Raw genomic sequence first — 21,923 nt, forward strand, 5'->3', positions numbered from 1 at the left:
AGATAAATAATAATTATAATAAATCAATTGAAATAATAAAAAAAATCACACATAAAATAAGTAGGAATACAAAAGAAAATAATAATTTTAAAATACTAAAATAAATTAAATATATTTTAATAAATATAATAATTTATTAAATATCAAAATTCATATTCTCTCATCATCCATCAAAATTCCTTTGATTTAGGGAAGCAAAAATATGATTTTGAGAAATTTTGCTCTCCTCCCCTCTTCTCTCCACCTCTCCTCTTTTAAAAATTGAATCAAATATATTTTATTAGAAATATTAACTCCTCTCCCCTTCTCTCTCATTTATCTCTCTCAATCCAAACACATTTTTATTATATTTGAGATCTTTTATTTTTATATATTATATTCTTATTTGTTGTTTAAAAAAATTCTTATAATTAACACATTGTCTATTTAGCATAAAACTAAATTTTATGACATAATATTAAAAATTAAATAATATAATCATTAAAAAACAATTTAAAATGTAGATAATATTAACATAATTATGACAATACAACAAATTTTAAAATGTACTTGCCATGCCATCATCAACAACTTTGTGGGTAAAAAGATTCACAGTATTTTACTAAAGATCAACCTAGGTGTGGCAAAAATTGTTTAAATAGTTTATTCTTTCACGTGAGACTAGTGTTATGCTTATCTTAATATCCTATTATAAAAAACATGATTATATTTTTGTCAAAAATAATATGTTTATAAGAAAATAAACTTCAGTTACATTTGAATTATTTTGTTATTATGGTTAATGGCTTGGTACTATGATAACGTCAAAATATCATTTTACTGAAAAAAGGTACCCAAGAAACCTACTGAATATTAATTACTCTTTTTCTTCACAAATGATAAATATTTTTGAAATGTTTTGAATATTATTATGTGTCAGATATTTCTGCAAATATCAACCAGCCATCGGTGGTAACAGACATGTTTGGTAAAATTTACCAAATACTGATTATTTAATTAATTACTTTACCATTTCAGAATTAATAAATCAACACTATTTTGGCCTTTGTTGTATTTGATTAATTAATTAATCCACTGTATAAATACGACACCAACTTGACTGTATAATTTTAATAAGTAGGAATGAAAATTGATTTTGGTCTCCATTTCAATTTATAAGAGTGGACTCCTTTTTAGGAAATTTATAAGTGAGTCAAGTATGGTTCAAGACAAAATTGTATTTGTGTCCTTCCGTTTTGCCATTTTCACAAAAATATCCTCTATTTTAAAATTAAACATTTCGTCTCCTCTATATATTGCAATTTTGCCCCTTTTATTTTGATCTCAAAAAATCATTTGTTTTGTGTCACATTTTTTTAATGAGGTCATGTCAATGGTACAGCAATGGCACATGAAGCTAAGAAGAAGAAGAGAATGAACAAGATAGAAAAGGAAGAAGATAATGTGAAAGAGGAGATAAAACTCTTATTTATTCATTGGTTTGTACAAAGTTACAATATCCAATATATATACATTGGGTAATAACTACTAGATAACAAACTGTAACAGAAAGTACAGATGTATGATTGTGATGAAAAACTATATATAAAATATGCTATATTAACAACCCCCCCCCCCCTCAAGTTGGACTGTGGATGATGTATAGTCCTAACTTGGATAAAATGAAAGATAATGAAGGTGAGTGTAATGGTTTAGTAAAGGCATCTGCAAGCTGAGACTTTGTCGAGATTGGTAACAGGTGAATTAACTTGGATTGTAGCTTCTCACGGATAACGTGACAGTCAAGTTCAATATGTTTGCTCCGCTCATGAAACGTAGGATTGTGAGCAAGATATATAGCAGATTTGCTATCACAAAATACAAAAGCCGGTTGAGAAAAAATGATCTTGAAATCTTGGAAAATGAATTACAGCCATTGAAGCTCACACGTTAGTGAGGATAAAGCTCGATATTCTGCCTCAGTTGAAGAGCGAGACACAGTGTTCTATTTCTTCGACTTCCAGCACAACAAAGAAGAACCAAGGATAACACAATAGCCCGTAACATACCTCTTGGTGTCAGGGCAACAAGCCCAATCAGAATCAGCAAAAGCTGATAATTTGAGATTGATGGAAGCAGAAAATAGTAAGCCTTTTGCAGGGACAACTTTTAGATATCGAAGGATCCGTATTGCAGCTTGATAGTGGGGGAGCCATGGATTGGAAACATATTGGCTTAAATGTTGCACAACATAGGCAATATCTGGCCGAGAATTTGTCAAGTAGATTAATCTACCAATTAAATGTCTATAACTTGTAGGATCTTCTAATGGCTGGCCATCATTAGCAGATAGTTTGGTGTTAGGGTCAAAAGGAACTGCAGAGGGTTTTGAAGCAAGAAATCCACTGTCTTCTAGGAGATCAAGAGTGTATTTTCGCTGATTGAAGAAAATTCCTGTGTTGGATTGAGCAATCTCAAAGCCAAGGAAATACCTCAACTGACCAAGATCTTTGATCTTAAAAGTTTGATCTAATAAATGTTTGACAGAGTGAATTTCATCAATGGAATCTCCTACTAACACAATGTCATCCACATAAACTAGCAATGCAGTAAAATTATGAGAAGTAACCTTAACATACAAAGAGTGGTCATCCTTGGATTGAGAATATCCAATGGAGATTAAAAAAGATGAGAGTTTGTCATACCACTAGCAGCTAGCCTGTTTTCAGCCATAGATTGACTTATAAAGTTTACAAACTTGAGAGGTAGAAGGAGTGTACATACCAGGAGGAGCACTCATATAAACTTCTTCATTTAAATCCCCATGGAGAAAAGCATTGTTAATGTCAAGTTGTTCTAAATGTCAGCCTTTGATTGCTGCAAGAGCTAAAAGAACTCTAATTATGGTGATTTTTCCAACAGGTGAGAATGTATCAAAATAATCAATGTCCTCCATTTGTGTGTATCCCTTTGCTACCAGCCTAGCCTTGTACCTTTGAATGGATCCATTTGCTCTGTATTTGATTTTATAAACCCACCTATATCCAATAGGTTTCTTACCAGAAGGTAATTCAACAACATCCCAAGTGTGATTCTCAGCAAGAGCTTGTAATTCAACATCCATAGCATTTTTCTAACAGTCCAACTTAATGGCTTGGTTGAAATATTTTGGTTCAGTGTTATAGGTTATGGCACAACAAAAATGTTTATAAGATGGGAGACATTTATCATAAGTAAGTACTAAAGATAAATGATATGCAATGTTAAAATCATGTGAATGCAATGAATAAGATTTGCTTATAGCAGAATAACAATGATAATCTGATAAGTAACTTGGAGGATGAGAGGTTCTGTTGGATTGTCTCATAGGCTGAGGTGGATTAGGATTATCAGTAAGAGCTATAGGGAGGGATAAGGTGTTATCAACAAGAGCAGTAGGAGAGATACTAGAACTAAGGGTACAACGGTTGGGAAAAGACTGAGCAGACTGGTTATTATCTACAGGACTATAAGTGTCAGTATTATGGATAAAATTGTGACTATTGGAGGGAATATGATCAGATTCATTTAAAACTGTAGTGTTAAGAAAATTTGAATTAATGGAATTATTTATAGGAAGGGTAACAGACTCAGGATGTTGGATATTGGATAAAGGGGATGTGTCTAAGTCAAAAGGACCAGCAGGGGTGTCAGTTTCATGATAGATAGTTTGTATTTCACTTTCCTGTGAAATAGGCATATCAGTAGTGGTAGTAGACCTATGCATAATAGGTATATCATCAAGAAAAGAGTGATATTGTGGGTTAGGTTGAGGTTGTTTATGTTGATTTATGTATCCTAGTTAATTTTGAATGGAAAATTATTTTCATAAAAGATAACATTTATAGAGAGAAACGTAGTATGGATGTGCAAATCATACAAGATAAACCCCTTTGTGCCATCCTTGTAACCAAGAGACGCACATTTTCTGGCCTTAGAGTCAAATTTGGTTTTGTGAGCTTGTAAGGCTGTGGCAAAGCATAAACAACCAAAAACTTTTAAATGTATTAAGGAGGGTGGCTGAGAAAATAAGAGTTCATGAGGACTTTTCATTTTTAAGAGGGGAGAAGGTAGTCTATTTATAAGTGGATGGCATGATGAACACAAAAGTTCCACATGTTCAAAGGGAGATTTGAATGCAAATATAAAGTTATAGCAACATTTAAAATGTGTTGATGCTTTCTTTCAACCACCCCATTTTGTTGGGGTGTTTCAACACAAGATTTTTGGTGTGTGATGCCTTTTGACAAAAGAAACTCAAATAAGGGTAGAAACTCTGTACCATTATCTGTTCTAAGACACTTTAGGGATGATTTGAACTGGTTTTCAAGGTAAGCTATAAATTGAATGAGTCTGTTTTTAACTTGATCTTTTGTTTTAAGAAATATAACCCAAGTGTGTCTATTATAATCATCAACCAAGGTCAAGAAATATGTGTGTCCTAGAAAACAGATAGTAGAGAAAGGGCCTTATACATCAACATGGAGTATTTCAAAAGGGGCACAAGATTGAGTATTACTATGAGAAAAGGGAAACTTTTTTTGTTTGCCAAAATGACAAGATTCACAAGGTTTATTATTCTTTATACAAGGGATGAAAGGAAACAATTTTGCAACTATACTTAAACCTATATCAGGAATGCGTCCTAATCTATAATTCCAAAGATTACAAGTATCATTAGAAATTGAATTATAAGCTGAAGGTTGAGGTGCAGAGTCAAGAACATACAGTCCTCGTTGCAACCTAGTTGTACCAATCATTGCCTTGGAAAGATTCTGCATGATTTGGCAAGTATCAACAGTGAAATGAACAGAACAATTATTACTACTGACAAGCTTAGAAATAGAGATAAGATTGACATGAAAAATTGGCATGTACAGAACATTGTGTAAAGTAAGAGAAGGTGACACAATGACACTGCCAGACATGGATGCAGTGATATGAGGACCACCAGGTAGATTAACATGAACATGTATGATATTAGTGCATGTAAGAAAAGCAGTTTTATCAAATGAAATATGGTTTGTTGCACCAGTATCTGAAATCCATAGGTTATCATGCTTACCATTCTTAGTGGTTGAATGAGAGTTCATGGCAAAGGGGGAAATGGAAATAGAATTGGCTTGAGGACTAAGTTTGGACTGTTGAAGTAATTCTATGATGTTGTTATACTACTCCTGAGTGAATCCAAAAAAGATGTTGCTGAGCCTTGTGGACAAGTATCAGATGCAGTGTTAACTACAACAGCGAATTAAACATTATTGCCAGCACTCTGAAATTTACTCTTCCCTTTAAATCCAGGTGGATAACCATGCTTTATGAAACAAGTCTCCACGGTATGATTTGTTCTTCCATAATGACTGCATACACGATTATGACCTCGAGCACTATTAAACCCTTGAGTCTTGCCCTTTGAGTAGTTAGGTTTTCCATTAGAACTTCCTAAGTTGGTTTGAATTTGGAATGCCACAATTTCCTCAGTATTAGTAGCAGTAGGATTCATAACAGCTACTGAACTATGCAACACTCGTTCTTGTTGAATAACAAGAGAAAACGCTTTATCAATGTCTGGCAGGGGATTCATCATCATAATTTGCGACTTAGAGTGTGTAAATTTTTCATTTAATCCCTTTAGAAAGCGAATTACACATTCTTGTTCATGATACTTCTGAATTGAAGCAATAGCACCACAAGAACAAGGTATAATGCATGAACAAGTAAGAACAGAGCGATAATTTTCCAATTCATCCCATAAAACTTTTAACTGAGTAAAGTAATTTGAGACATCAAGATTACCTTGACGCCGCTTGTAAAGATCCTCTTGAATGTCAGATATGCGAAATAGATCACTGTGAGAGAAACGAGTTTGGAGATTCTTCCAAACACCAGCAACATTATCGATTCACAAGACAGATTTGTCAATGGCTTCTGAGATGGAACGATGGAACCAAGCAAGTACCATGGTGTTGCATCGAATCCATAGAGCATATAAAGGATCTTCTACCGAAGGTTTGGTTAAGGAGTCATTGATGAACTTCTCTTTGTTCTTCGAAATCAATGCAATATACATCGACCTTGACCAACTGTGATAGTTCTTTTCATTGAGTAATGGAGTCACAAGAATGAGTGTCAGATTTTCATTAGGATGAAGATAGAAAGGATTTGTGGAATTTGTAGAAAAATCATGGTAGTTCTGGTAAGCCATTGGAGAAAAGGAAATCAAGAATCGAAGGATAATCTTTGAAGAGTTCGATTCTGCAGCAGAGAAAACAGAAAAAGAATGCAGAAAACAAAAGAAATAGGAAAAGAAAGAGAGAAATCAATGGCTACCAGAGCTTTGAAGGCTTTGATACCATGTCAATGGTGCAACAATGGCACATGAAGCCAAGAAGAAGAAGAGAATGAACAAGATAGAAAAGGAAGAAGATAACGTGAAAGAGAAGATAAAACTTGTATTCATTCATTGGTCTGTACAAAGCTACAATATCCAATATATACACATTGGGTAATAACTACTAGATAACAAACTGTAACAAAAAATACACGTGTATGGTAGTGATGAAAAGCTATATATAAACTATGCTATATTAATCGGTCATATATAAAATCGTGATATTTCAAAATACATTTTGATAGAAATATTAATTGTCGGTTCTAAAAGAGAACCTAAAAAGTACCTTCAAATATTATGACGATTAAATATGTATAAATCATGAAGTTTTTAGAGTTAAAAAAATATGTATCTTTAAGAGACGGTGGTGTGAAACTTGTATAACATTAAAGTTGTGGTATTGATTAGTCAAAAACTTAGATCTAAAACACATTATTTTTCACATAAACAATAAATTTAATAATTTTAATAGCATAATTTTAATATAAATTAAAGAATGTAAAGTATTTGAATTTGAAAAAATCTAAATAAAAAATTCAAAAATATGAGCAACTAATTCCTAAATCCACGACATCCACATCTAAGAATATCATTTGCATCATCTTTGTGGCTTCTCATTGAAAAAATCCAAATTTTATTAAGTATCTTAAATTAAAATTGTAATTTTTCATAATCACTTTATCTCTTTCTACTCATGATTCATATTAAATAGATCTATATTTTTTTCTTCGACATTTTTAGGATTTGTACAGCCTTTTACAACTAAATTTAATAGATCCAAATTTTAAAATATGAAAAATAATAAAGTTTATCTTTCAATTAGTCAAATATTTCTCCATCAAATATAGGAGGTTTGATTGAGTAAGAAGTATTTGTTTTTTCAACATTAGCATTTGAATGGTCAACTATGTTTTTGTCAAAGATTTCTTACTCTTAAAAGGTTGAATGTTCAAATAAGAGATCGGAGCTTTGATATCAATTGAAAGTGAATAAAACACAATCAATAGAGGTTTGAATTGTGTTGATATTTAAAACTTTTTGTGATTGTTCAAAATCAAACTCAAATCAAACATAAATATTCAATGTAAAGACATAAGTGAAGAGAGATTTACACAAATAATTTATCTTGGTTCGCTCATAATTTGGAGTTACATCAAGTCCTCTCACACTTTAGAGATTTTCACTGTAGTCTAACTGATTACAATTTCATTAAAATATCTTCTAGTACAAATAACTTTTATCTTAGATTTCTAAAAAATAGAGATTTACCTCAATTGGATCTCTTTGTCTTCTCAGTACCTTGAAATAAAGTTTTTAAATCATATTATAAGCAACAAGAAATTTCTAACCGAATTCTATGAATTTATGTGTTTGCATGCACAACTAGTTGTTGTTGGAATTAAACCCAAAACTTTGAGTAATTCTGAGTCAATTTTGATGAACAAGATTCAATCAATCCATCAAATTCTCTCTTATTCTTCATTATTCACTCGAGTGAATCAACCAACATTGGTTGCAAGATTGTATCTTTGCACACTGATGATGAAAACGAGAAAAGAAAATTGAATTGGGGAAGAAATGGAATCAGGATTTTATCGAGAGAGGGGAAGAAGAAGAAGAGTTTCTGTAAAGTAACTCTCTGCTCTCAAACAGAGATTTTATTCTTTGCAAATGCAAAATTCAAGTGTTCACAATAATAGGGGTCACTCCCTATTTATATATTTTGGGTTTGCTTTCTTCTCAAGCAAGACCCAAAATTAACCTAACTAACTCAACTAAACAAACAAATAAAGCTAAGTCTAACATTACTGTCGAGATACTCTTCGACATTTTGACACCTAGGTGATTTGACGCTTCCTTACTTCTGTCGAGCAACATGTTTTGACAAAAGAAATTACAATTTAATACACCATCTAATTCATTGTGTCTAAGATATATACATCCATCATAGACTTTAACTTCTTAAACACTTCGACCTGCACTCCTTTTTTGTGATGTCTGTAATCTGATTCTTAGTTTTGTAGTCTTCCAAGTCCAACTTCGCTTTTGCTACCTGCTCTCGAAGATAATGGAATCTCATTTAGATGTGCTTGCTTCGTCCATGCACTATCGAATTATTTACAAGATTAATAGCAGACATGTTGTCGATCTTCATGGTAATTGCTTCATGTTCTTCCCTGTAATCTCTTCGACCAAATTCACCATCCAGATTGCTTGACATGCACAAAGAGAAGCAGTTATGTACTCTGCTTCACACGACGATAGTGCTACTACTGGTTCCTTTCTCGAACTTCAAGCAATTGGTCCCTTGAAGCTCTTCCTTTGTCAATGCTAACAAATCTTTCAAATATTCTATAGCTACTACCACGTGTTCGAACTTTGGAGCCAATGACCTCAAGATCTTTGAAACAATTGATCTTGATGTCAACACTTCTCCACATACCTTGATTTGATTCACCAGTTTTGTAATCCTAGTGAAAAAATCAATTATGCTATCATTGTCTTCCATCTGAAGCAATTCATACGCTCTTTTGTGAGTTTGTAACCTCATATATTTCACCTTCTCTCCGCCTACAAACGATTTTTCCAGAATTTCTCATGATGAATTATTAGAATCAATTATGCTATCACTAACATTTTCAAAATTATTAGAATCAACACATTGATGAATTGTAAAAGAGGTTTATAATTTTTCTTATTCAATTCTTTGTGTGAAACTTTTTCTTCATCCGTTGCATTTGCTACAAGCGGTGTCACTTCCTCCTTCACAATATCCCAAAGATCTTGATAGAAAAAGATAACCTTTATCTGCTTGCACCAATTCTCATAATTCGGATTCTTCAAAATTGGAAGACTCGCCAGAAAATGACTATTCTGATGATTCATCATGTTATGCTTCCAAGAATCGCTCAGGCAGTGCTCTAGATACCAAATGTTTGAATTAAACCCAAAACTTTGAGTAATTATGAGTCAATCATGATGAATAAGATTCAATCAACCGATCAAATTCTCTCTTGTTTTTACTCTTCACTCGAGTGAATAAACCAACTTTGGTTGCAAGATTGTATTGCTGCACAATAATGATGAAAATAAGAAAAGAAAATTGAATTAGGGGAGAAAGGGAATTAGGGTTTTATCAAGAGAAGGGAAGAAGAATAACAGTTTCTGCAAAGTAACTCTCTTCTCTCAAACTGGGATTTTATTCTTTGCAACTGCAAAATTCAAGTGTTTACAATAATAGGGATTACTCCATATTTATAAATTTTGGGCTTGCCTGCTCCTTAAGCAAGGCCCAAAAATAACCTAACTAACTCATCTAAACAAATAACTAAAGCTAAGTCTAACATTACTATCGAGATACTCTTTGACATTTCGACACCTAGATGATTCAACACTTCCTTGATTATATTGAGCAACCTGCTTCGACACAAGGAATTACAATTCAACATTTGTAACTATTTGATGATAGTATTAGTTTTGATGATGACAAAATCTTATGTTAAATGACATTCTCTGAAGTCTTTATCTATCAAGAGTGTTCAATGATAAATATGTTCTTTGTGATATCAAATGTCAAGTCACCTCAATAATGACAACACCAAAGATCAAACAGTGTTCGATGAAGTTTGTGGTGACAATTGTCCAACAACCTCAGATGATGGAATTTCAATCAAAGAAGTTATCTAAAGTCTCATCAGTTAAAAGAGCCAAGTTCTAGTTAAAGTGATAATTCAATGTTAAATAAACTAAGGGACTTGAAACTCTAAAGTTGTAAAGGAGATGAAGTGTGAAAGCTCATTCAGTCATTTGCTTAACACGTGTCTGAGTGATCAATTTGATATAAAGATATAAGAGTAACTCTTGAAATACTAAGGCACCATACAACACACACACACACACACACACACACACACACACACAAATATGTTTTAAAGCCTATCTTTTTTTATAAAACACCTAAAAATATTTTTATATGTGTTGATTCTAAGTGTTGGCAACAATTTTGGTAAAACAAAGAGTGTTCACAAGATGTTATGTGTGATGTCTTAACATGAGATATCCTATGTACCTGTTGGAGTTCAAGAACATGTGCATGCAGGATTGTTTCAGAATGCCACATACAATGCCATGGCTTCTGATATTGGATGTACCTGCTGAAGCTTAAATGAAAGACATGTTCATGCAGGATTGTTTCAGATGACATACACAATGTCATGACATCTGATATGGTTGTACCTGCTGGAAGTTATAAAAGGAATTATTGGATTATGCAGGATTTTTCTAGGATGTCAGACCCGATGTCATGACATCTTGTACACAGAACATTCAGTATGAATGTCTGGTGTTTTGTGATTGCACAATTAATGGCAATCTTTGGATGATTGAAGATATGGCTAGCTGGTGTATTCAATCATGGATTACAACCATATTCACTTATTTTCCAAGGAGATCTATACAGCTGTTTAAAAAGATTTGATTGGAAAATAGATTTAGGGTTTTCAAGATGTCCAAGCCCAGCTGGATGCTTCTATAAAAAGGGACTTAGAAAACCTGTTTGAACACACAACCAATACTGAGCGAAATATAGAGAGAGAGCTAGGGTTTGTGTCTGTTTAGTCGTAAGACTTATAGGTCATTCAAGTCATCCATTGATGATTGAATTGGACTGATTTGTGGTTGTAATTTGTCACTCTAAAGCTGTTAAGCAAGAGTGTGTGTCTTCTTGATCAAAGCTTTGAAGCAAGATCAAGAGTGTGTCTTCTTGATTGAAACTGTGAAGTAAAATCAAGAGTGTGTAATTGAAAAGTATTTTCTTTTCACAAGGGATTGTTGTTTAAAATCACTGGTGTATGATTGTAAGGGAAGTGAGTGGGTTCTCATATCTAAGAGTGCTTAGGTAGAAATTGCACGGGTAGAGATTAGGTGATAAAGACTGTAACTTGATGAAGTGTACGGAGAGTCTTTGAACTAATTCTATTTTAGTGAATTTCCTTCCCGGCTTGGTAGCCCCCAGACGTAGGTGAGTTGCACCGAATTGGGTTAACAATTGCTTGTGTTATTCGCTTTACCATTCTGTTTTTGTTTGTCCATTGTGTGTTAACAGATATTAGTGTTGTAACATTATCTTCGAAATCTTATATCTGATACCAGAATTTCAATTGGTATCAGAGCAGGCATCCTGCTCTGGTTCTGGGTGAGATCTAGGGGCAATACTTTATGGTACAATGGAGAGAGATGGAGGATCTATTCATAGGCCACCAATTTTGGAGGGTTGTAACTATGACTATTAGAAACCTCGAATGGTAGCGTTTCTAAAATCCCTTGATAACAAGGCTTGGAAAGCTGTGCTAACAGGATGGGTGCATCCTGTCATTACCAAGGAAGGAGAAGCCACCTCTGAGAAGAAGCCTGAAGAACAATGGTCCAAGGAGGAGGAGGATCTTGCTCTTGGAAACTCTAAAGCCTTGAATGTAATATTCAATGGGGTAGACAAGAATATTTTCAGGCTGGTAAATAACTGTGAAGTGGCCAAAGATGCTTGGGACATTCTCAAGACCACTCATGAAGGCACCTCTAGGGTAAAGATGTCTAGACTCTAGCTGCTCACCTCCAAGTTTGAAAACTTAAGGATGAAAGAAGATGAAAACATTCATGAATTTCACATGAGTATCCTTGAGATTGCTAATGCTTCAGGAGCCCTAGGAGAGAAGATGACAGATGAAAAACTGGTAAGAAAAATACTTAGGTCACTCCCTAAGAGATTTGCAATGAAGGTGACTGCCATAGAAGAGTCTCAAGACATCTCTAACATGAGGGTAGATGAGCTAATTGGATCCCTCCAAACCTTTGAGATGGGATTGAATGATGGAACTGAAAATAAAACCAAGAGCATTGCCTTCATATCCAACACAGAAGAGGAAAACAGTCAAGATATGGATAAAGAATGGGCCAATGAAGTTGCAATGCTGGGGAGACAGTTTAACAGGTTGTTAAAGAAAATGGATGTAAGATCCAAGACAAATGTCAAGAACATCTCATATGACATCAGCAATGGAAGAAGAGTAAGGCCAGAGGAGAAGCCCAAAGAAGGAAAAGAAGTAAAGTGCTATGAATGTGATGGGTATGGACACATTAGAACAGAATGTGGAACCTACCTCAAGAAGCAGAAGATGAGTCTGGCTGCCACCTGGTCAGATGAAAGTGATACAGAGGAGGTTGCAAATCTTGGGATTGCTTTGACAGGAAGATGGGGATCTGATGAAGACTTAAGTGATGGTGAAGTTACCTTTGAGGAATTGGCCTCTACCTACAGAGAGTTGTGTCATAAAAGTGTAGAGCTAAGCAAGCAGGTTTTAAACCAGAAGAAAGAAATAACTCAACTTGAAAATGAGAAGGTATAATACTTGGAAACCATCTCCAAATTGAAAACAGAAGTTGTGGGTCTGAAGGACAAGCTAGATGAAAGTCAACAAGTTGAGAGCCAGAAGATAGTACAACTGAAGAATGAAAAGGCAGAACAGGTGGAAACCATAGTCAAGCTAAAAACTGAAGTCATGCTCTTAAACTCAAAACTAGAAGAGACAACCAAGTATGTAAGGATGCTAAATAATGGATCTGACTCCTTAGATAAGATTCTCCAAACTGGACTAATCACAGGAGCCAAATTTGGATTAGGGTACCATAAATCTAAGGCTGAAAGTAGTTACACTGGTTGCAAACCTTAAGCTAAACCTAAATGCAGCAATAGTAAGAGCAGTCCTAAGATGTCACATCACATGTCACATCATCAAAAGAGAAAACAGCAGAAAGGCAAACACCAAAGATGGAGATGTCATTACTGTGGGAAATTTGGACACTCAAGGCCCTTTTGTTATAAGCTGTATGGTTACCCTACCCCTGTTCATCAACAGACTCACTATCAACCCAGACCCAAACAGCACAGACCTATCAACAAGAAGCAATGGGTTCCTAAGACTAATGTTACAAGTCTAATAGCTCACAAAGAAGAGTGGTATTTTGATAGTGGATGTTCTAGACACATGACTGGAAACTCAGACTTGATAACTGATCTTCACCCTCATGACCTACGCTATGTAACCTTTGGTGATGGAACAAAAGGTGAAATAAAGGGGGGTAAGCAAGCTTGAGTGTCCTGGAGCTCCTAAACTTGACAATATTCTACTGGTCAAGGGCTTGACTTCAAATTTGATAAGCATCAGTCAGTTAGGGGATCAAGGTCTGAATATCATCTTTACTGAAACTGAATGTCCGATTGTTAACAAAAATAGTGAAGTGACTATGAAAGGAATCAGGACCAAAAACAACTGCTACATGTGGAGCTCTCAAATGGATGACCCCTCTAAGATGAGTACAGTTGCGAGAAGAACCTACAAGGGAAAGGAAAAATGTCAGACAAGGATGTTACACCAAAAGCTAAGACCTAACCTCAAGGAATAGAAGGTCATGATGGCCCAAACACCTGAACATGTGACTGGTGGTATGAAGTCTGAAGGTAGTGAGAGCTTTGCTGGAACTGAGACACAAGGGACTATGTGTGCAAAGAAAATTGAGATAGAAAAGATATCAGATGAAAGCAACAATGCTCAACCAGGTTGGATGAAATTACTGATAATTATATACAATGTCACACTCGATGCTATGACATTGTATTGTGACAACCTATATGGTACACCTATGTCCAAAGACCATATTCAGCACAGCTAGACCAAGTACATTATTTGCTTTCATCACTCATGTAGAAAATATATGGAAAACAAACTCATAGTTCTACAGCATGAAATGCAACTAACCAACAGGACTGCAAGGGATTTGTATGATGTCCAACTGAAATATGAAAAGGGAAAATTAGGGGCTTGGTTTCTTGAGAAAATATGGCAATTAATGTGGAGTGGAAAAGGTAACAAAAATATTGTCTGCCCAATGAAAAGAAAAAGCCACATTAATAATGAATCATCTCCTAGTATTGGAAATAGTATCTATTTCATTTGCACGCTCTGCCTGAACACAATTCTTTCCATCTTCATCAAACTACTCAGAGAACCTCTGCTAGGGCAAAGAAAGTTTTCTCAAAAGTTCAACAACATGTCTCAACATCCATCAACATCTAGCTCAAAACCCTTTCATACTAGAACTTCCTCCATGGAATTTTTAGATGAAGATTTGATGGACGTAACTCCTCTGCGTATGATACCAGGTGACATTCCAGGCTCCCCTTCCATGGCCGGAGCTAAGCAAGGTAACATTCCTGAAAAATCTCCTGATAAAGAGGACATGCACTCTACTGATCACCTCATAAGAAACCTAGTTACTAGGATACTGAATGAAGAGCATGGAGTCAAGGACATTTTTACCCCTCTGTCCAGAAGGGACCCCTCTCCTGAGGTGGAAACCCAAGCTGAGAAAGATGATGACTCATCTAAAACAGAAAAGGAAGTAGCTGCTGGAAAAAACTTACCTAGTATGTCCCCTAATACTGCTCAGGACATTGAGGAAGAAAGGTCTGAGGAAGAAGATGACATGTTGGTCAATCTTGTGAAAACAAGTGTAGCTAATAGACTGAGAAAAAGGAAGAGTATGGCTGAGATAAGGACAGGTAGGAAAGAGAAAAGGGTTGCTGGTATAGGTCCCTTCAAATCTTGGAGTAAAGTAGAGGTCAGGAAGAAGAAAGATAGTGAGAGTTCTGAATCTAATGAGAATGTCGAAGACGATGTCCCAGACATCTCCTCTGACAAAAGAAAGGCTGTAAAGAAGTCTTCCAACAAAGTAGTTGCTGAGCACCTAGACAAATGGAGGTTTGTCACTAAAAGAAGGGTAGCGGTTGAAAGAGAATTGGGGAAAGAGACTATTGAAGTGAAGGAAGTAATGGAGTTAATCAAGGCAGCTGGTCTTATGAAAACTGTGACTGCTCTGCCTCAATGCTATGAGGGGCTAGTCAAAGAATTCATTGTAAACATTCCTGAGGAGAGTTATGAAAAAAGCAGCAGGGAGGTCTGCAAAGTGGTTGTTAGGGGTAAGTGTGTGAAACTTTCACCAACCATCATCAACAGGTTCCTAGGGAGAGGAACTGATGGAGGGGTAGATCTAGAGACCACAGATAATGAGATATGTAGGATGATTACAGCTAGCCAAGTTAAGGAATGGCCTAGTAGGAAACACCTATCAGCTAGTAAACTAACTGTCAAGTATGCCATCTTACACAAGATTGGTTCAGCAAATTGGGTACCCACTAATCACATATCTAACATCTTCATTGCTCTTGGGAGGATCATTCATGCCATTGGAACTAAGATAAACTATGATTTTGGAAAGTTTGTGTTTGATCAAACCATCAGACATGCCTCCACCAATGCTGTAAAGTTGCCCATTGCATTCCCATCTATCATCTGTGGCATCATCCTGAGTCAACAACCAGGAATCCTAAGTGCTAGTGATATTCCAAGCAGGAGAAAGACCCCTCTATCAATTCACTATAAGCTTTTTGAGGGTAGTCATATCAATGATGTTGTCATGACATCTGCCAGAAGGGAACCTGCATCTCAATGGAGCCTAATTGACCAACTAAGAGAAACCTGCAAGGAATTAGAGAATGGTATAAATGTGGCCAAAGCAAGAAAAGAAGCTTTAGAAGCTCTTATTTGTAGCCTGGAAAAGGAGAAGATAGAAAAAGCTGGCAAGGACTCAGATGCAAAAGCACAATCCTGTGACAACTCTGAAAGCTCTGATGGCTCTGAAGATGAAGAAGAAGGTGAAGATGATTCTTCTTCTTCTGATTAATGGTCCCTGGCTGAATTGAAGACTAGGAGGTGTGTTGGAAAGTTTGGTGGAAGCTGGTGTTGTTTGGAAGGCCGATGTTTTTACTGTTTTTGTATTTTGTTGCAGTCCTTTTGATGCCTGTTTTGTAATATTTAGGGCTCTTAAAGAGTTCCATGGATTTGTTCATTGTCTCAGCTATCACAATTGTGCATAATGATGACATTTATTTTGTCTCATTGGTCACCTTTGGTCAATTTTGACTAAAAACGGGGAGAAGTGCTGATGTGGAAGTTGGATGTGGCTGGACAGAAGGACATCTATTATTGAAAGAAGTGCATAGGTGCTACAATAGAATGTTGTTCTATTTACAGATGTCAAACAGGATGTCTCATATGGTGCACAGGTGTTGATGTTGAAGCAGATGTCAGTATGACATTCTGGCTGGTATAGGTGCTGGAGTTACAGTAGCTGTTATTTGATGTATGCACAGATTTAGGGGGAGAAGAAGTACCCTTGTGCATTGTGTATTTGTGTGTCTTACTAGTTGCATCCATAACTAGTAATTCTGTTGTTTGTTGCACAGATTTAGGGGGAGGAGAAGTACCCTTGTGCATGTGTGTATTACTAGTAGCCATAGCTAGTAATTGTTTTGCTTCTGCTGTTGTTTAAACTTCTGATAAGTTGTTTAACTACTGATAGTTTACCTTGTGAACAAAAAGGACAGATATATGTTTTAGCCAAAATTTGCCAAAGGGGGAGTTTGTTGATTCTAAGTGTTGGCAGCAATTTGGGTAAAACAAATAGTGTTCACAAGATGTTATGTGTGATGTCTTAACATGAGATATCCTATGTACCTGCTGGAGTTCAAGAACATGTGCATGCAGGATTGTTTCAGAATTCCACATACAATGCCATGGCTTCTGATATTGGATGTACCTGCTGGAGCTTAAATGAAAGACATGTTCATGCAGGATTGTTTCAGATGACATACACAATGTCATGACATCTGATATGGATGTACCTGCTGGAAGTTATAAAAGGAATTATTGGATTATGTAGGATTTTTCCAGGATGTCAGACCCGATGTCATGACATCCTGTACACAGAACATTCAGTATGAATGTCTGGTGTTTTGTGATTGCATAATTAATGGCAATCTTTGGATGATTGAAGATATGGCTAGCTGGCGCATTCAATCATGGATTACAACCAGATTCACTTATTTTCCAAGGAGATCTATACAGCTGTTTAAAAAGATTTGATTGGAAAATAGATTTAGGGTTTTGAAGATGTCCAAGCCCAGCTGGATGCTTCTATAAAAAGGGACTTAGAAAACCTGTTTGAACACACAACCAATATTGAGCGAAATATAGAGAGAGAGCTAGGGTTTGTGTCTGTTTAGTCGTAAGACTTGTAGGTCATTCAAGTCATCCATTGATGATTGAATTGGACTGATTTGTGGTTGTAATTTGTCACTCTAAAGCTGTTAAGCAAGAGTGTGTGTCTTCTTGATCAAAGCTTTGAAGCAAGATCAAGAGTGTGTCTTCTTGATTGAAACTGTGAAGTAAAATCAAGAGTGTGTAATTGAAAAGTATTTTCTTTTTACAAGGGATTGTTGTTTAAAATCACTGGTGTGTGATTGTAAGGGAAGTGAGTGGGTTCTCATATCTAAGAGTGCTTAGGTAGAAATTGCACGGGTAGAGATTAGGTGATAAAGACTGTAACTTGTTGAAGTGTACGAAGAGTCTTTGAACTAATTCTATTTTAGTGAATTTCCTTCCTGGCTTGGTAGCCCCCAGACGTAGGTGAGTTGCACCGAACTGGGTTAACAATTGCTTGTGTTATTCGCTTTATCATTCTGTTTTTGTTTGTCCATATTATGTTAACAGATATTAGTATCGTAACATTACCTTCGACATCTTATATCTGATACCAGAATTTCAATATGTATCTGTCGCACCTCGAAAAATGAGAAAATGATGCTCATGAAGCACAATCACACGCTCGTGGCATGGACTGAACAGAGTCGTCACTGAACTTTATTTATTCCTAAAAAAGGAAAGGTAAAATATTTATAAAACCCAACAAATAACGACAATGATATCAGTCGTCGCAACCAAATCAGGGTTCAGGAGTTGATTACGCAAGGGAAAGGTATTAGCATCCCTCACGTTCGTTGTACTCAATGGGAACCATTAGGATAGTTATGTGTGTTAGTGTTAGCTTGAAATGTTAGGCTTCTCAAGTTATTATGAGGAAAATAAAAATAGGATCAAAAGAAAAGAGGATATGTTTTTGGATTTTGTAACGAAGGGGACAAAACCTATGTTTTTTTATTAATGGGCCTGACAAGATTTCGTAATCCTGCTCCTACGTATCTCAATAGAGAACTCAAGACACACGTAGTTCTAGGTAAAAAATGTTTGTTTGTTGGTCGATTTTAGCGAAAGCTACATTGTATTAATCAATGAAGAACATTGTTTTAACCAAAACATGTGAAGAGTGGATGTTTGCATCACATTAAATGGATTTATAAATCAACATTGGAGAAAACGTCACTTATCTCAAATCAACGATTTTGGATGAAGCATTGTTTTTCATCAACTTAAGACAAAATTTATTTCTTTTTTTAAAAGAGTTTTAGAGATCAATCGCACGACGGCGAAAAAAGGTTTGATTGGTTGAATGTATTTTTGGGCTTGAAAGACGAGTATATATGACTTGCAAACTATTACAACTTAGGTCTAATACTCGAGACTACGTTTGGACATTTCACCCAGGTAATCTTTTTCTTTTAATTTTTTTAAGAAAAGAGTTTGAATATTTACAGGTGTTTTGAAAGGAAGACGAACACTTAAGGCTTGCAAGCCCTTACAACTTGGGACTAGCATTCGGGACTAGATCTGGACCTTTCACCCAGGTAGTCTTTTCTTCCAATTTAGTTATGAAAATGGTTTAAAGTGATTTAGAAGTGTCTTTTGAAAGTTTATTTGAGAAAATAGAATCGATGTTGGTCGAGGTTTATTTTGTTCTTTTGAAAAGTGATTGCCTTTATTATTTTATGTTTATCATGTCTTTCTTAACAATTAAAGATTTTCATACAAGATCATACAATCAAATGTGGCATACAATCACCACAATTAACAAATAGCACACCAAGACATACAAACAAATGTACGTTCAAGCAAAGACCAAACAAGCTAGGTCAAAACATCAATCTCTAAATTATTATTATTTTTGGAAAGAAAGTGATTAGATAAGGCACCTAGTTATTACATTTAACATAAATACTTTTCATTTTATTTGATTTTTTTCTTAATGAAGTAAAATAAAAAATACCAAAAATTATATTATTTTTTTTATAAGAAACTTAATCTAAAATTTTTTATTCGATTGAAATAAATAAACTCTTTTTTTTTTAAATGTTGAATCTCTTATTATGATCTAACTAAACTAAATAACAATAAATAAATAAAAACAAAGAAATGGGTTGAAGAAAAAAAAAGGCAAGGCCCAATCAAACATCACCAAACACCCAAAGATCCAAACTGGGTCGGGAAAGAGGAAACGTCGGGCTGGGTCGGACTCGGATCTAAACAAAAAAAATGAAAATTCAGTAACATGAACCCTATAGCAAAACTGTAGCTCCCTTGTTCACTTCTTCACAAACGAACAACTTCAGAGAGAGAAAAACAAATAACATTGATGCTCAAGCGATTGCAATACCCTCCCTCACAATCCATTTCCCTCGTCTCTCACTCACTGTTCTCTCCTTCCTTTACAAAGTCGAATCTAAACCCAAAGAAATCCTCAGGCAAACCGAACACATCGCGAGATGTTGGCAGAAAACGTATGTGAACAGAAACACGAGCAAATGAGAAGATGAAGCCCTAACCCCAACATCCTTATACCCATGGATTTAGTTATAAATAGAAAGCATAAATCATAACATATGGAAAAGAAAATAATTTACCACATAAGGAGCAAGGACTTCGTGACAGTGCTTAGTTGATTTGCCCTCTTTTTCTTTTTGTATTTGTCTATTTTTATGCTTTATTATTCATCTACTTCTCCTTTATATGTGAGTATAGTTGTGTCTTTAAGTATTCGTGTTTGTGGATAAGTGATTACAATGTGTAATTTTTGATTCAAAGTATTGTGTGACGGGTATTATTCTTATGATATGAATGAGAATGTGAGGGTTGCTTAAGTTTTTTTTTGCACGACCCTTCTTATGGCTACTCGTTTTTTTAATGGCTTTCTTTGTGTTTGTCAAAATGGTGGCGACTTAGGTTCTTCACCAATCCCCTGCTGCTTACTGATGTTGCTTTCTTTTATAGTGGAATTTTAGGTTTGAGGTGTATGTGTGTTGAAGAAAAAAGGAAAGATAAACATGGTTTTTAACTTGTTGCAGAAAGAAAAAATCGAATTGGTGTAATTTTTGTTGTTGCTATGTTGTTTTTTTAAAAACTTTTTCCTTATTTGGCATTTGAAAAGAAAAGCAAATATTGCTAACATAAAGGTTTTGTACCAATAGTTACACTTGTTCTTTCCTCTCTTTTTTGAATTCACTTTTTACATAAACCCATTCTAGTGTCAATGATTTCAAAGTTTGTCCATGTCATAATGAATTTTTCCTAACTTTCTTCCTTTGTGCCTTAGGTCCCAAGTTATGAAGGATGATGAATTGGTCCTTGAGACTTGAAGATTATGATGTGCTTGAAATTTTGAAGAATTAAATCATTAGCTCTTAGGTTCATGATTTTGAGACCTAAGTTCAAAATGTATCACAACTCAAAAGAAACATGGTGTAATAATTTTTATGTAACTTCTATCTCAAAAAAAAATTGTGCAATTTTTTAATTTATTTTAATTGAAAAACAATGGATGGTTCATGATTCTGGTGGATTGTGAATGAATGAATTAGTGAAATGTGATTGATGATGAATAAATGGTGAATTTAAAGTGAATGAATCATAAATGTGAATGAAAATAAATTTTGAATCTTAAGTGTATGATTTAATGAAAGGAAATAATAAAATGTGAATGAATGAATCGTTTAACAACAAGAATATGTGGTTTCTTGAATGAACATCTAAGAATGACATGCTCGTGTCGCTTCAAAAATTCAAACTTGATATTTCTCCTTGTTGTAGCGGTTAAATTCATGACCATCAAGCTATGGATAAGTTAGACGTCAATTAAACCAGAGTCGCCACCGCATTTTTATTGTTTCCAAGGGAAAAGGGAAAAGTACAAACAAAACCCAAAGATAAGAAGTTTTCAAATCAAAACTAATAAAATGCCAGAGATTACAGGTAAGGGGGTTGGTTACACAGAGGAAAGGTGTTAGCACCCAAAGTGTCCTAGGTACTCTTAGGGAGCCCTTTTTTGTGTGCATATGTATTTTTTTTGTACAAAATGATGTTTGAAATAAATAGAATGGAGGGATGAGAAAATAATTCATTAATTATATATTTGTGTTTGACAAGACCTTCGGACTTGTGCCTACGTACCAACATAAAATGATGGATTAAAACCTCGTAGTTCATGGTAACAATTTCAAAGTGGATGCATTGCTTTTAACAAAAATTTAAGTTTTAACAAAGGCACAAAAGGCCTCAAAAGTTTTGAATGAGTGTTAGTTCTGTTTGTCTTTTGAAAATTTAAGTCAAGTATAGTTCAGTTCATTTACAAATTTGATTAAGAAGAGAGTTTAAAAATTTAATGGCATAAGGCT

At 34.9% G+C, this 21,923-nt stretch overlaps 2 protein-coding genes across 2 annotated transcripts; both read right to left on the minus strand.

The window, feature by feature from the left end:
- Nucleotides 1-1,984: 1,984 nt before the first annotated feature.
- Nucleotides 1,985-2,712, minus strand: LOC127103017 (uncharacterized mitochondrial protein AtMg00810-like). The gene is made up of 2 exons (XM_051040317.1): nucleotides 2,685-2,712; nucleotides 1,985-2,577 (listed from the first exon to the last, which is right to left on the minus strand). Exons 1-2 carry the CDS (start codon nucleotides 2,710-2,712, stop codon nucleotides 1,985-1,987), a joined length of 621 nt encoding a protein of 206 aa, XP_050896274.1.
- A 400-nt stretch (nucleotides 2,713-3,112) lies between these two features.
- Nucleotides 3,113-5,111, minus strand: LOC127103018 (uncharacterized). The gene is made up of 3 exons (XM_051040318.1): nucleotides 4,646-5,111; nucleotides 3,899-3,986; nucleotides 3,113-3,737 (listed from the first exon to the last, which is right to left on the minus strand). Exons 1-3 carry the CDS (start codon nucleotides 5,109-5,111, stop codon nucleotides 3,113-3,115), a joined length of 1,179 nt encoding a protein of 392 aa, XP_050896275.1.
- Between the last annotated feature and the right edge of the window lie 16,812 nt (nucleotides 5,112-21,923).

This window comes from Lathyrus oleraceus, chromosome 7 (genome assembly GCF_024323335.1).
Source record: "Lathyrus oleraceus cultivar Zhongwan6 chromosome 7, CAAS_Psat_ZW6_1.0, whole genome shotgun sequence".
Lineage (NCBI taxonomy): Eukaryota > Viridiplantae > Streptophyta > Magnoliopsida > Fabales > Fabaceae > Lathyrus > Lathyrus oleraceus.